General features: G+C 42.5%; 1 protein-coding gene across 1 annotated transcript in view; it reads left to right on the forward strand.

The window, feature by feature from the left end:
• LOC309566016 (polycystin-1-like protein 2) overlaps positions 1-15,947 on the forward strand; it is a gene marked incomplete at its 5' end in the record, with an annotated part of 162,574 nt that overhangs the window by 63,885 nt on the left and 82,742 nt on the right. The window contains 4 exons of the mRNA XM_082271035.1: positions 8,878-9,023; positions 9,993-10,181; positions 11,510-11,635; positions 11,957-12,115. Of these exons, the coding sequence (XP_082127161.1) occupies positions 8,878-9,023; positions 9,993-10,181; positions 11,510-11,635; positions 11,957-12,115 (620 nt within the window). The remainder of the gene's footprint in view (positions 1-8,877; positions 9,024-9,992; positions 10,182-11,509; positions 11,636-11,956; positions 12,116-15,947) is intronic.

Consider the following 15,947-nt stretch of genomic DNA (forward strand, 5'->3'; position numbering starts at 1 on the left):
ATAAGAAATTATTTTACTAAATATGTTTCTGCTGTGTGTATGCATTGCATCATATGTAACGTTAGACTTCATATCCCTTTATCTGTGGGAACTTATGTGACTGCAGCTTTGTCTGCAATGACGTAAATATAAATCTCAGGGCCCTACAGAAAAATTGTGGTTTGCTCTCCTAGTTACCTTACTTTTGCCCCAATGTTGTTAGTTTACTGAGTGCCTTGGCAGCTATGGTGTTACCTGTCAAGTAGGACATTTAGCTGTCAGTACTCTGATAGGTACAAAATGCTGCATTGAGGGCAGGTAGCATGATTTTAACAGATAAAGGACTTGGCTGATCTGCACGCTCAAACTTAAGATAGTATGGAGGGGTACTTTTCAGAGGTAAAATAATCTAGCAAAAGATATGAATGTCCCCCAACCATTTCCCCAAATAATTCTCAAAAAGACACATTTTTGCCCTCATATTCTACATGTAGCGGGGTTAAATATGCCTAAAGATACTGTTGATATGTGAGAAGGAATTAGGCTCCCTCTAGTGGTAGCTGCATGGAATTTCCCGGGCTGTGACTTCCTTTTTGGCCTGATGAAAAGACTACATCTCCCAGTGTGCATTGTAAGATCCAGGGTGCACGGCTGCACCGCACAGCTTTCTGGGGGAAGTTATTTAAAGGAAGGGAGGAGCCAAGCTCGGCCCTTCTGCGCTGGACTCCGAGGAACTAAGAAGCTGGAGCTGAGGACTGATGCTGGATATTAGGCCAAAGCCTCTAAGCCTGGAGTGACGACGTTGAACCGTCCCATCTCAAGCACGAGACACATTCCCGGAGCCCCTTACCGCTGTTCGCAGAGACCGGAGCCATCCACCAGAAAGACCACGCGAGGCTGATATCGAGCCAAAGGACTGAGATCGCAGTGGAGCGCGCGCAAGGGAAACTCCTGTGGTGAGAGGGCACTTGCCCAAAAAGACTGACTTTGTCTGATCAAGGAAGTGGCTTTACTTACATATAGCGATAGCGCAATAGAAGGTGATATACCCCGGGGTAGATTAGAATATCACTTCAGGACACTCTTAGACAATCAATAATAACTTTAAAGGAGCCGCCAGAGGCCTACCTCACTCACGGAAGTTACCGCTCAGCTACACAGACACCCTGCAGTGACAATCAACAGTCCACTGTTCTTTTTCTCTCTCTTGATCTTCATTCCTAATTTGGATTACAAATGAGCTCTATTCAATACTCTTGCTAGCGAAGACTCAAGAAGAAGAAGAAGGAAGAGGACTTTGGGGGAGGGACTCAGATAGGCCTACTTATCTGGTACTGTGTCTAGCATCAATGAGGGAGTAGTGTGGGGTATTTCTTTTATCTTTTAAAGCTGATTTAAGTGACCCATTTTAAGGAACTGTATTTTATTGTATCTCCCTTGTTCAATTTGATATACAGTAAATTAAGCTTTGGTTAATTACAATCCTGTGTGCTGTTCTATTGTACCACCAAGAAGGTAATAAGTCACTGTTGCATATTGAAGTATTGTATTCCAACCTGTGTATCCATTTGATAGTCCAGTCCTATTCTGGGTCAGTTGTGCCTGAGGAGGGATCGAGCCAGTTCTATAGGGTTGTTAGGCAGGGTGTAGACCCAATAACATAATCAGCAGCTCCTGCGGGGGTGGTGCTACATACACTATCCAGAAAATGCTTTTTCTGGTCCCTAAACATTAGTTTGACATAAGCTTTGCGCAGGTTTTTTTTTCTCAGAAAATAGGTGCAGAAACTCGACTACGCCCCCCCCAAAACCCCCCCCCCCCCCACCACACACACACACCCTCCAAACCGAAACAAATAGTGGGTGTGGTCACATTTTACCAACAATGAAAGGGTCTTAAATGGGGCAACAAATACCAGGAGTGCACTATGTACAGAGTGCAGAGCTGGGGGGGGGGGGGTTACACACAGGGCGCAGAATTCAGGAGTGCACAGAGTTTGGGGGTGCGCTACGTACATAGTGCAGAGTTCAGGGGTGCACTGCACATAGAGTTCAGGGGTGCACTATATGCAGAGTTTGGGAATGCACTACATACATAGTGCAGAGTTCGAGGGTGCACTACATACAGAGTGCAGAAATAAGCCTTCTTCTAAAGCTGCGTACCTCTACCATCTCCTATCCACATCTCACTTTCACCCCTTTTCAGCTCTGACCTCTGCTTGCAACCTCCTTTCTACTGCCCCCATCTTCTCCTTTCTTTAAAGTTCCACCATCTTCCTGATGTCTCTGCATCTCCCACTTACAGGGAGATCATCCCTAGGCACCGGCATCTCCCTTGTCCTCATCCTGCACTCAGTGGGAGCCACTCAGGATATCAGCTCTGTGGGAGCCGTTGGGAGACAAGCTGTCACTTGTAAACACAGAAGCCAGACTTCTTTGTTTACAAGTGATAGTGGTGAGCAGGGAGCAGAGGGCCTGAGCCAGAGGTGGTGGAACTAAGTTCCACCAAGTTCCAGCTGAAAAAAATCCCTGGCTTTGTGTATCTGCAGAAATAATATTTATAATAGCCAAATCACAAATGCAAACAGTCTTCAGTGTACCCTGAATATCGTGCTACTTCCCTGTTTAAATTGGGATAAGATTAGTTAAACACAAAACCCACAGACACACTTGCATACTAAATGCACACCATACAAACACAAGTCTTTGCAATTGTCATGTCCAGTCCCCATAGTCCATAGCAAACACCCTGACACCACTCAATGCCTCCTTCCCAGCACTATCCTATAACTTCTTTTGTACCATCTCTCATGTTCTGTGCTGCAGATTACTATTTCCTCTAGGCTTCACAGATCACACAGCTGTGGAGACAAGTGAGTTGATTTGCTAAAGGCAAATAAGCTGTTTACTTTCCAAGGAAAGTTTTACTTTGCAAGTAAATTTCCCCCAGAGTTTAGCAAATGTGGTGAAATTTCACTTTGAAAAAGAATACCAAAACACATTCAAGGAAAATAAAACAAACAGAATTGTTGCTTACACGTGATTGGATGATGGAAGACAGCTGAGCTTAACCTCATTCGACAAGCTCTGCCAAGCAAAGTGCAGCTTCCCTTGCAAAGTGAACATGTTCTTTGCCTTTAATAAATCAACCCTAATGAAAGAAGGGAAGAAATTATACTAGGGGTGGGAATAATTGCCTTGTTTACTTACTCTAATATCTGAAGCAAGCATTGACTCTCTAAGTCAGGCCAGGAACTTTCATTTTTGAACGTTGGAGTGTTACCTGGGTTGTTCTTTTCCCTTCAGATTTTTACTCTTTGCCTTTTTTGAAAAAAGACTGCGGTCTACAGTGAGTTGCTATGGCTGGCAGCAGTGCTGATGTGGTCTCTCTGCTCCTTCTACGCACTTTGCCATTTACAAAGAATGGCTTACAATGATGCTATAGTTGGCCTCACTGATGAAGCATAGGAAACCTACAGGTTGCACTCCAAAGCTCTACAACAGCCTTCCTCATCAACTGGGCTTCCTCCAAAGATTGCTAAGGATTCCTTGAGCTGTGGTTGATTGACATAATTTTTGATGATGACTGCATAGCTGTAGGACCAACACCACTTGGCAAAGCCAGCAGCATGACACCAATTACTATTTTGCTGTCTGTAAGGGTGGCATTCTATGGGAACAGGTGTATTAGCACTTCTACCTTCTTAAATTTCCAGCTCCATCTGGTGCTCAGACTTTCAGGCTGCCTCTGTGTAGCATGGATCTCAAGAGAAAAAAGTTGTCAATTGGAGTAACATCAATTAGCGGTCTTCCTTTATTGAAAAATCATGCATACCAGCTCTAAACTAGCCAACGTCTTTCGGCTGTCAGGCCTTAGTCAAGGCCTGATGGACGAAACCCATTGGCTGTTTTAAACCTGTTATGCATGTTTTCAATAAAGGAGGACCTCTGGTTGATGTTACACCTTATGCTGATTTTTTCCTCTTTTGATTCAAGGGTGGCATTCAGACCACCACTGTAAGGGGCATTTTTTGCTATTTACTCTTGATGGATTGATTTTAGAAGTTTTCTCTGAGACCTAAAAAGTGATCTTAGGGCTCCTCATGGGGGAAAAAGGTTGAGAAATGCTGCTCTAAAAATAAAAAGGGCAATAAAAATGGCATGTGTACCTTTAGTGATATCAGCATAGAGGACCACATTATGTAGTGATTAATCAATTATTAATACATCAATGCATCTTTAATACTTCAAAAAGACTAATACAAAGCACATTTCATTATTATGCTACAATAATAAATAAAAAGAGCCTGGAAAATTATGACTCTGAACTAGATGCATTGAATAGTTTGCTTGATCGCAGTCATGAGTATGCTTGCCACCTAAACAAATTGCAAATCTCCTTTATATCAGCAAAATTAGGATTCCAGGGAGAGCTTTGAAAAAAACTGCTTAGTAAGCATGATGTTTCTTTAAATGTCACATGGAAGAAAGAGAATTCTAAATAGAGTTCTCCATTTTTGAGCTGTGACCTTTTGTACACAGCCACATACACAACATTAGGTTAACAGAAGTCACAGAGAAGGTCAGGATGTGGGTCAGAAGTCCAGACGTACAATAATCTATAGCATTCAATTGACTGGTGATTGAGATCCATCTATTTTAAGATAAGTCAGGTTAGACTGGCACATTGAGCTCTGTGGATTTACATTAAGAATGATTGAATTTTAAAAAAATGCATGACATCTGCACTTCCTCAGTGTAACATCATTATAAAATGCAAACCCTTCAGCAACAGGAGAGGTAAGGATCATATCAAATGTAGGTTTGTAACCACAGGGATGTAATTCTAAATTAGTGCTTACAATGGCAGATGTATTGATGATTGGGAGATGAATTACTACAATATAGACCCATTCAGGGCTGGTGCAAGGATTTTTGACACCCTAGGCCAGGGGTCTCCAAACTTTCTAAGCAAAGCGCCAGTTTACTGTCCTTCAGACTTTAGAGGGGCCGGACTGTGGCCAGTGTGATTACAATATGCCATGGCATTAGTGGGAGAAAACAATGACCTATTCTTGGAATCAGTGGGAGGCATAGCGCCCCATTATTGGTATCAGTGGGAGGAATAGTGCCCCATTCTTGGTATCAGTGGGAGGAATGGTGCCCCATTCCTGGTATCAATGGGAGGATTAGTGCCCATCATTGGTATCAGTGGGAAAAACAGTGCCCCATTCTTCGTATCAGTGGGAAGAATAGTGCCCCATTAATGGAGGAAAAGTATCCAAAGGGCCGGATAAAGGCAAGCAAAGGGCCGCATCTTGCCCCTGGGCCACAGTTTGGAGACCACTGCCCTAGGCAAAACCTCATTATGCCACCCCCTTGGCTCTGCCCCTGACTCCACCCCCTTTGCCTTGCCCATGTATACCCCACATTTTTAATGACTGCTCAAAAACTTAAAATAAAAATACCATAGGTTGTATAGTGAGGGATTTCATACAGAGTGCAAGGTTCAGGAATGCATTGTACAGGGTGCAAGGTTCAGGAATGCATTGTACAGGGTGCAAGTTTCAGGGTTCAGGAATGAATTGTACAGTGTGCAGGGTTCGGGGAGCAGGAATGCATTGTACAGGGTACAAGGTTCGGGAATGCGTTGTACAGAGTGCAAGGCTCAGGAATGCATTGTACAGGGTGCAAGGTTCAGGAATGCGTTATACAGATACAGAGTGCAGGGTTCAGGAATGCATTTTACAGGGTGCAAGGTTTAGGAATGGTTGTACAGGGTGCAAGGTTTAGGAATGTGTTCTACAGGGTGCAAGGTTCAGGAATGCATTGTATAGAGTGCAAGGATCAGGAATGTGTTCTACAGGGTGCAAGGTTCAGGAATGCGTTCTACAGAGTGCAAGGTTCAGGAGTGCGTTGTATAGAGTGCAAGGTTCAGGAATGCGTTCTACAGAGTGCAAGGTTCAGGAGTGCCTTGTACTGGGTGCAATGTTCTGGAGTGTGTTTCGTACAGGATGCAAGGTTCAGGAATGCGTTGTATAGAGTGCAGGGTTCAGGAACGCATTGTACAGGGTGCAAGGTTCAGGAATGCGTTGTATAAAGTGCAAGGTTCAGAAATGTGTTGTACAGAGTGCAAGGTAAAAGAGTGCGTTGTACTGGGTGCAAGGTTCAGGAGTGCATTTCGTACAGGATGCAAGGTTCCAGAATGGGTTGTGCAGAGTGCAAGGTTCAGGAATGTGTTGTACAGAGTGCAAGGTTCAGGAGTGCGTTGTACAGGGTGCAAAGTTCAGGAGTGTGTTTCGCACAGGGTGCAAGCTTTAGGAATGCGTTGTATAGAGTGCAAGGTTCAGGATTGCATTGCACAGGGTGCAAAGTTCTGGAATGCGTTGTACAGAGTGCAGAGTTCAGGAATTAGTTGCAAAGACACCAATTAATTAAACATAGCAGACACAAAAAGCAGCTCATTTTAATTTCTAACTCATCCCTGTCAATACTTATCAGCCAGAACCTATATAGCGTTTATCATATTTACTCTTGGCATTTAATTAAACATAGCACACTTATCTTCCAAAATCTTGATTAGCAGCATACAGGAGCCGAGGCAAGAATGGGGCATCACATGGATAATAAATGAGAGCAGCTGAGTGCAAACATTCATCCAGCACAGTCAGGGATTGGTGGGCAAGCTGGCAGGGCATACAGCTGCAATGAGAGCGAGAGTGAGTGGAGCTGTCAAATTGAAGCTCTGAAGTCAGGAAAAGGTAGGGCCGATATGTGAGGCTCCGCCCCCTTGTCCTGTGCATAGACAAAACAGCTGGCATTTATTCATTGTTGGGTGGGGAAGAAGATGGCAGGACCAACTACTGCATGTTCCCCCACAGCTGTGTATTATCAACCTGAATTATAATCAACCTGAAATTTACACCGCTTTGGGTGCACATGCAGTAGTTGGTCCTTTCCCCTGCCACCTTCTTCCCTGCCCACCAATGTATAAAGGCTGGCTGTTTTGTCTATGCACGGGACAAAGGGGCGGGGCCCTGCATATTTGCCCCGCCCATCTCTGACATGAGAGCTTTGATTTGACAGCTCCACTCACTCTCGCTCTCATTGTGGCCATACTCTTATGCGTGTCGGCTTGCCCACCCATCCCTGGCTGTGCAGGATAAATGTTCACACTGCTACATATCCTGCTACGCTGTCATCAATGGAGTAAGGCAGGGGGAGGAAGGAGGCCGCCCCCCTACTGATATTCACTCTAGGCCAGCGCCTACCTTGCCTATAGGTAGCACCAGCCCTGGACTCATTTGGCCACCATAGGTCCCATGAGAATAGGGGAGCAGGGTAGATTGTAAGCTCCACTAGCAGGGCCCTCCTATTTTTTTCTGTATTACACTGTATTGTAATTGTACTTCCCCTCCTCTACATTGTAAAGTGATGCGCAAACTGTTGGCTCTATATAAATCCTGTATAATAATAATATTAATAATATTCTCCTGTCAGTTAAGTGGTGAGAGGGATCCAGTACTTGGCCTAAGTGATGAGACATATTGTCACAAAGTAATATGCAACATTTTGGGGATTAGACATGTGCATGCAGGAAATTTTTGTTTGGTTTCAGATGCATCTGTTCATTGAAGAATTTATTTTGTCGTATTGGTTATGTTTACCCGGTTTGTTCGTATCTTTGGCACTTGTTTCATATATTCATTGGTCCGGTTGGATTGGAAAAATTTTGCACTTTTTCTAAAAGATTGTTATATATTCCATTTATTATCAAATCAGATGGATTCAAGTCGAAAATATTTGATATTTTCAGATGCTAGTCCAACCCACAAAGAGAAATGGGATGACCGGATTGGACAATATCGACTGGCATCATGAGCATCCAAATTAACAATTGGAACGAAATTTGTTATCTGAATCCAAATTATCAAACAAATTTGAAAATCAAATGAATTTCCCCATGGGACCCAGCTACTATCGCATCATGTGACATCATCTATATGAAACAAATTAAATGCATTTGTTAATTTTGGCATACATTTTGTCGTTGACATTCATTTCAATGTTCATTATATATATATATATATACACATTTGAATCTCCGAAAATGAGGTTTTCATCCAAAAATCGTAATGAAATGAAACAAATGCAGATGTCACTGTTCCCTGAAGAAGGGGTCCTCAATGTCTCAAAATCAGGGGCTGACTGCCAACTTTTGGCCCAGGGGGCAAGTACAAACCGGAGGCCCATGGTGAAGGGACTCTGCCCCGCTCCCACTCTACCTCTTCCCAGCCTCCTCCTGACCCCCATTCCAGGCTGAAGCTCCACTCCAGGTACTCTCTACTCACCGGCCGAATCCAGGTTCCCGACCTGGTCAGCAGGGGACAGTTGGGAGGAGCTGGGACAGCTTGGTCGGGGCTGCCTGGGCAAGGAGTCTCTCCAGTGGGGCATGGAACTGGCCTTGTCTTTATCCCACACTCAGTAGATCAGCAGTGGGGATTTTTTACTTCTCTTCACCAGGAATCCTTTAGGCATGTCTGTGGCAGAAGCAGTGCAGCCCTTTTACGGAGCATCAGAGTGGCCCAGGGGGCAATTGCCCCCCTGCCCCCTGGCCCAGTCCTCCCCTGCCCGAAATGTTGGATATTTCTTTGTGACTATTGTTTGTTATACATGGTGTGCTGGTAATGGTCTGCATTTTTGATTTGGACTGTGTGATGGCACCATCCATCTATTTGGTACCTTAGCACCCACCCTATAGGTTTATACTGCTGCAAGAAGTGCATTGGATAAAACTGATTTCCAGTACTGGCTCTGACTTTTATTTTGAATTTTGTTAGAAAAACTCAGACACACACACACAAAATGTCACAGATTTTTCTTTCCTATTTTGTTGTAGAATCACAGCTGTACTGTGGCCCAAATGGAGAACTCCCTTCTGTTTATTTACCACTCGGAGAAGAAGAAAATGACTTTGTTCTAAATATCACTGTTACTGTCAGCAACAACTTTGGTGGTTTTATCAGCACCACCGTCAATGTTAAGGTGGGTGGTTAATTTACAATCTATGAATTAAAGTGCTATTAAACCCAAAATCAAAAATATTAAATATTGTAGCTTTCCAATTATTAGATCTGGTGGCTGCAATAATTTTAATTTTTTGGCTTTTCACCTTGTTTTTTTCCTGGTGATCTGGCCAGTAACACACCTCCTGTATTAAAATGCCTAGCACTGGGGCACCATTGAATAGCAGCAAGTCTGGGGGGGGGGGGAGTGTTAGATGTACTAGCAGATTTGAATACGCTAACAAATTAAAGCCAAACTACCGCTCACACCTCAGTTACACAAGAAGTTAAAGCAAACCGCTTTTTTTTTTCCTTTTGGAGAAAAAATGTTTTACATGAAAAACGACAGTAAGGCTGGGTTCAAACGTGTCCGGCTGCGGGTTCATGCCTGGAGTCTATTCACCATGTTCAGGTGCGAATCAGGTCCAATATTTTGCCTAAATTCAAAAACAACAGACTGTTAGGCACTCACGGTCTTTGTGACAGATTGCACTGTCTGTCCTTCTAATAATTGAGTCCCCTACCACCAGCACCTGTCTTTCCTTTCCCTTTCTCCCGGCCTCACTGGAGGAGTTCTTCCCCTGGCAGCTAGGGGCATCGCTCTGCTCCAGCAATGCTGGTCCCTGACTGGTTTCCCCAACATCACACAACGGGGCGTATCTATTGGGGTGCTCCAGCCCAGGACCGGCCTCCTTGCCTTGTTCCCTTCTACCCCTCCTAACTGTCAGCCCTCTACTCTGCTCTGATGCCTGCACCTCCATTACTCCACCCACCTCTGTGCAGGCCCCTGCCTGCGCCTGACGGATACTATCCCGGCTCGCCTTCGGTATATACTGTACATATATAGCATCATTATCAGAATTCGTAAAATGCTGTTGAAGGAATGGACTTACAGTACATTTGCTTTATTTTTCCTATATCTACCAGTTTTTCTTTTTTCTTTTCACAGGTTACATATAAAGACAGTGACTCTGAGAGTCTAACATTGTTGCTTGCTGATAGGTCAGCTAACATTTTAAAGGATGGGAGTGAAAGTCGATCACTAATCCAACTGTATAAATCGGTATCTTCTGTCTTGAATCAGGAAGTCCATGGGGACAATGGCAATAGATCACTAAACAAGGACAACAAAAAAGAGGTTTGATCAATTTTCTCTCATTATAACTCCACATCTATGTTTATGTATTCAATAACTAAGGGAACTAGTTCAATGGTCATTTATTGTTTATAAAGGGTATACATAAGGGGTCCATATAGTGAATTTAGTGTTGAGTTTGTCACTTTGAGGTCATCACAGAGGACAAGGGTTCACTCTTTACGTCTGGAGGAAAAGAGATATTATCCCCAAATACGAAAAGGCTTCTTCACAGTAAGAGCTGGGAAATAGTGGAATAGACTCCCTCAGGAGCTGGTTTTGGTCAGCTCAGTAGATTGTTTTAAGAAAGGCCCCGGATTCTTTCCTAGATACACATAATATAACTGGATACTAATATTTATAGGTAAAGTTGATCCAGGGAATATCCGATTGCCTCTTGGGGGATCAGGAAGGAATTTTTTCCCCTGATGGAGCAAATTGGACCATGTTTTATTTTTTTGCCTTCCTCTGGATTAACTGTGGGTATAGAATTATCTATACATAGGATTTTATATATGTGTATATGTATGTATGTGTGTGTGTGTGTGTATATATATATATATATATATATATATATATATATATATATATATAATTTTAAAATGTTTTTTTCCTCTATTGGTTAATCTAGATGGACTTGTGTCTTTTTTCAGCCAGACGAACTATGTAACTATGTGGGATAGATAAGTATTGAATAGGAGATTAAGGGGGGATATGAACAACATGTACAAATACATAAGTGAACCATATAGTGAACTTGGTGTTGAGTTATTCACTTTAAGGTAATCACAGAGGACGAGGGGGCACTCTTTACGTCTGGAGGAAAAGAGATTTCATCTCCAAATACGGAAAGGTTTCTTCACAGTAAGAGCTGTGAAAATGTGGAAAAGACTCCCTCAAGAGCTGTTTCAGGCCGGCTCAGTAGATTTCTTTAAAAAAGGCCTGGATTCTTTCCAGAATGCACATGATATAACTGGGTACTAACATTTATAGGTATAGTTGATCCAGGGAATGTCTGATTGCCTCTCGGGGGATCAGGAAATAATTTTTTCCCCTGCTGTAGCAAATTGGATCATGCTTTGCTTGGGTTTTTCACCTTCCTTTGGATCAACTGCGGGTATAGGATTGTGTATATGGGATTGTATTTGATTTTTTTTTTTTATTTGGTTGAACTAGATTTTTTTTTCAATCTCACTAACTATGTAACTAAGATAGGATTTTTTTTTCTAAATAATATAATGTAATATAGTTTATTAAATATATTAGGGTTTATCTGGTAGGCTCGCCCAAACAATGGTCCATAAAATAAATGTTTTCTTGTTTCCTATCAGCTGCGAGAAGTCATGTTAACGGCGCTCTCTACTGTTAATGTCACGTCACTACACACAGCTCTGGAGATGTCCGAGGTGCTGAAAGACATTACAGTGAAAAGTGAAGAACTGTCTTCCTCAGCTCAGGTTAGAATTACCCATAATCATGTGTACTCACACCAGTATTTTTTACACTGCTTGCAAATGTTAACGTTACAAAAATGTTACAACAGTTTTAACTCATTTTTACTTCTCACACTGGATGTTTAGGAGTGTCTTAAAAAAACTGCTGTCTGTCCATAGCAATGAGACTGCTTCTTTTATGTTACCAGGGCAGGTTAAAAAAAAAAAAAAAAATTGTGGGTTAGCAAATGAAAACTGGAGTGTTAGGTACATATTTTATATAAAATCTGAATGCATGCTCACACGTCAAAGTGTATTTATTGGTGTATGTAATCTTTTATGAAGGTGGAAGCCATGTCTGTACTGAGGGATGTCAGCCAATCCCTATTAACAATAAGCGATGAACAAGACCATGCAATGGAAACAACAGCAACATATCTGTTTAGTGCTATGAGTAATGTGCTGGAAGCTACTGCAAAAAATGACAGTGACCCCATAAGCAAGGTACGTCTCAGATGGGTATTTAGATGAATTCAAGTTGGCTGAGGATTCTTATGAAAGATTAATTCGACTTAAATTGTAGAGCAGCTCCATGCAGCAAATATGGTCAGTTAGTGATCTACTAGAGCTATTTAGAAAACATTCAACTAAATGAATATTTAATTAGAGTTTTCCATGTATCAGGCCTTACAGCCCTACATATTGCTTTAGTTATAGAACAGTGATCTCTCCTTTATGGCAATACGTCTGCTTGCCGTTTTTAGGCCCATTTCACACAGGCGGACCGTTCAGATCCTCCTGTCCGTTTTTTTGGCGGATCTGAACGGTCCCCCCATGCATCTCTATGGGGCATCGGATGGCAGTGGAGACATGTCCGCTGACACCCGATCCGATCCGTCAAATCTGGACGGATGGAAACCCTATTTTCCATCTGTCCAGCGGATCGGATGGGATCGGAAAAGACAACGGACCGACGGTCCGTTCTCATCCGATTCCCCCATAGAGATCTATGGGGCTGTGACAGCTGTGTCTCCGCACACAGTGCGGAGAACAGCTGTCATTCTCCGATCCCCCGCTGAGAAAAGCGGAGTCCGTTTGATGGACTAATGCCCCATACACACGTGCAGATTATCTGCAGACTTTTGTCTGCAGACTTACCAAAACCATATAATATGAGGTCAAACCTAAACACTTTCAATTTGTATGCAATCCGGCAGGCCCTTGCACTACATAGAAAAGGTAAGTCTGCAGACAAAAGTCTGCAGAAAATCTGCACGTGTGTATGGGGCATTACTGTGTGAAAGGAGCCTTAAGCCCCGTACACACGTACGGATCGTCGTCATACAAACGTCGGCGGACGAAAGATCTGCCGATTGTACGCGTGTTAGTATGGTGCCTCCGACAGCTGTCTGCGCACATTCTGCGGACAAGAGTCTTTCTTGCAAACATGAAAATTTTTGTATGCGGACACCAGAACGGACGATTGTTCGCCAGTCAGTACAGAAATCAGCCGACAGACCGCAGATTTGCAAGACTGGGCATGCTCAGAAAATAAAAAACACAGGGAAAGTTAACCATTACATGACATCACTTCTGCAGTCAGCTGAAGTCTGCGGACAAAATTCTTGTGCTGTCTTTGCACTTTTCAACAGACATCGACATCCCGGGGAGAAAAGACGAACGTTTGTATGACGACGATCGGTACGTGTGTACGGGGCTTTACTCTTGTGCTCCTAATTTACCAGTAAGTGGCTCTAATTATAGTAATTGACTCTGGCCAGCAGCAGCTGATCTCTTGCTTGGTAATAAAGAAGCTTAGTTGTGGTTGAACCTTTATCCAGTATTAAATATTTCTTCCCTTATGCCCCGTACACACGTGCAGATTATCTGCAGACTTTTGTCTGCAGACTTACCTTTTCTATGTAGTGCAAGGGCCTGCCGGATTGCATACAAATTGAAATTGTTTAGGTTTGACCTCATATTATATGGTTTTGGTATGTCTGCAGACAAAAGTCTGCAGATAATCTGCACGTGTGTATGGGGCATAAGGCCCCTTTCACACAGGCTTTCCAATCGGGTCCCTGTCAGTTTTTCAGGCGGACCTGATCGGATGCTCCATGCACCCCTATGGGCTCCCATAGAGGAGAGCGGGACTCTGACAGGTTCATCCCTGCACAATGAGCGGAGATGGACCTGTCATCTGCCTGTTCAGCGGGGATCGGCAGATCGATCCCCGTTGAGCAAAACTGAGTCTAATGGGTGGAAAGCCCGTGTGAAAGGACCAAAAAGTAACAGCATATAGGGTACGAATGAGGGGAAAAAAATTGGTCCATCTTAAACCAATATAAAGTATATGAAAGGTTCAGGGTTTTTTTTTTTTTTAATGAGGTCTTTCCGCGTTATGGCCTGTATAACAAAAAAAAAATGGAGCAGCTAGCACAATACCTGGGTATAAAGTATATCAGTGTAGGAACAAAAACGTGCAGCCCTACTAAAGTGTAACATAATAGAACATTATACATAAAATAATAACTGTGAGGCATAACTTGACTTATGCATGTGAACCTACAATAGAAACATAATGGGAAACCCCCAAAAAACACAAATTATTAAACACATTAATAAACAAACTCAGGGATAGGCTGAACATATATAGTCTGAAATTAAGGTATAAAAAGTCCCCAGAGACAGCTGGAGTAAATATCAGTTCATGGAGGAAAAAGTCTTTATAGTTTCTCAGTGTAGGAGTCTCAGCAGAAAAAAGTCATGGCCATTCAAAGACCTAAGGTAGAAGAGCAGCCATCCATGTGTGACAGCTGGGGGCTACCGGAAATAAATGACCATTAAATAATGGTCAAAACTTGCATTATAGTAAATATTGAGTTTGTTTATTCATGCACATAATTTCTTTTTGGAGTTGCACATTTTTTTTCTATTGTAGTTTCACATGCATAAAGTCAAGTTATGCCTCAAATGTAATATTTTATGTATAATGTTCTATTTTTGTACACTTTAGTTGCGCTGCTTGATTATTATTTTTTTTATTAGCTTTTTTTAGAGAAAAAAAACAAGAATGTTATACTTACCTGTTCTTTACAATGGATTTGCACAGAGCAGCCTTGATCCCCTTCTTCTCGGGTTCCCCGCTGGAACTCCTGGCTCCTCCCCCTTGACCAGTGCCCCCAATAACAAGCTGTTTGCTTTGCACATGATCATAAACCCCACCCCACCTCCCGGCATCCTAAACCCCTTCTTAAAGGGTTGGAAGGCCCTGGCGGCAAAAGGTTAATTATGTTTTCATGATTATAGAACTGCAGTCATTTGTGTCTCTTCTATTTGCCTAGAGTTCAGCTTTAAACCATAATCCCAGTTTAACTCCTAAATTGAAACCTTCAACTCAACCTATTCATTATCTCTAATTCTATATCTCAAGCTAAATGTATATTATGGTAATAATTATTATACAGTATTATCACAGTGATAATAAACACTATCATAGAGATTCTAGTGGCAATAACACTTATCACAGACTACAACAAAGGTTTTGCCAGTTATGTGCCTTGTGCCAAATCTGTGCTGGAAAATTACCTGACCCTGGTCCATGGTGCAATATTCCCAGAGCGAAGTTTAAGAATCTTAGTCTGAACAAAAACTTTTTCACAGTTTCTAATATCAAATTTGTTTAGATCTTTGAATATGTTCTGTTCAAGTGCTGTTTCTGAATCTGAGGGTGGCTGATTTTCTAAACGAGACACCCAAAATAATATGTTTTCTGTGTATTATTGGGCATCATTGGAAAGTGTTCTGTCTCTGTGCCCATCGCAACCCTATGACTGACACATTAAAGCATACTGCTCACTTCTGGGTTTAGGGCGCACGCATGCTTGCCCCCAGCCCGGCACCGGCACTGATTGTACACAATGGGAGTCTCACAGCAGGTCCTGGCCAATGATTCACGGCCAGAACCTGCTGATCAGCTGTGTACAATCACAGCCCAGCGCTCTGTGTTGATAAACAACACAGAGCTCTGTACAGAGGGAGAGATCTAGTAGTAAAAGCAGCACACTTTGCACACATTACACATTGTTAGGCACACATTTAACCCCTTAAACTGTCTAGATGTTAACCCCTTCCTAGAAAGTGTTATTGGTACAGTGACAGTATATAATATTATCAGCAATCACTGTATTAATGTCATTGGGGATGTCAGTTACAGTTAGCTGGTTCCCTCCAGCATCAGTTGGTGTCAGATTGCCCTCTCAGTTACTCTCATTATAAGTCACTGATCACCGCCATTAGTAGTATAAAAAAATATGAGATTCAAGTATACTGTATA

This window comes from Pelophylax lessonae (assembly GCF_965119305.1).
Source record: "Pelophylax lessonae genome assembly, chromosome: 10".
Lineage (NCBI taxonomy): Eukaryota > Metazoa > Chordata > Amphibia > Anura > Ranidae > Pelophylax > Pelophylax lessonae.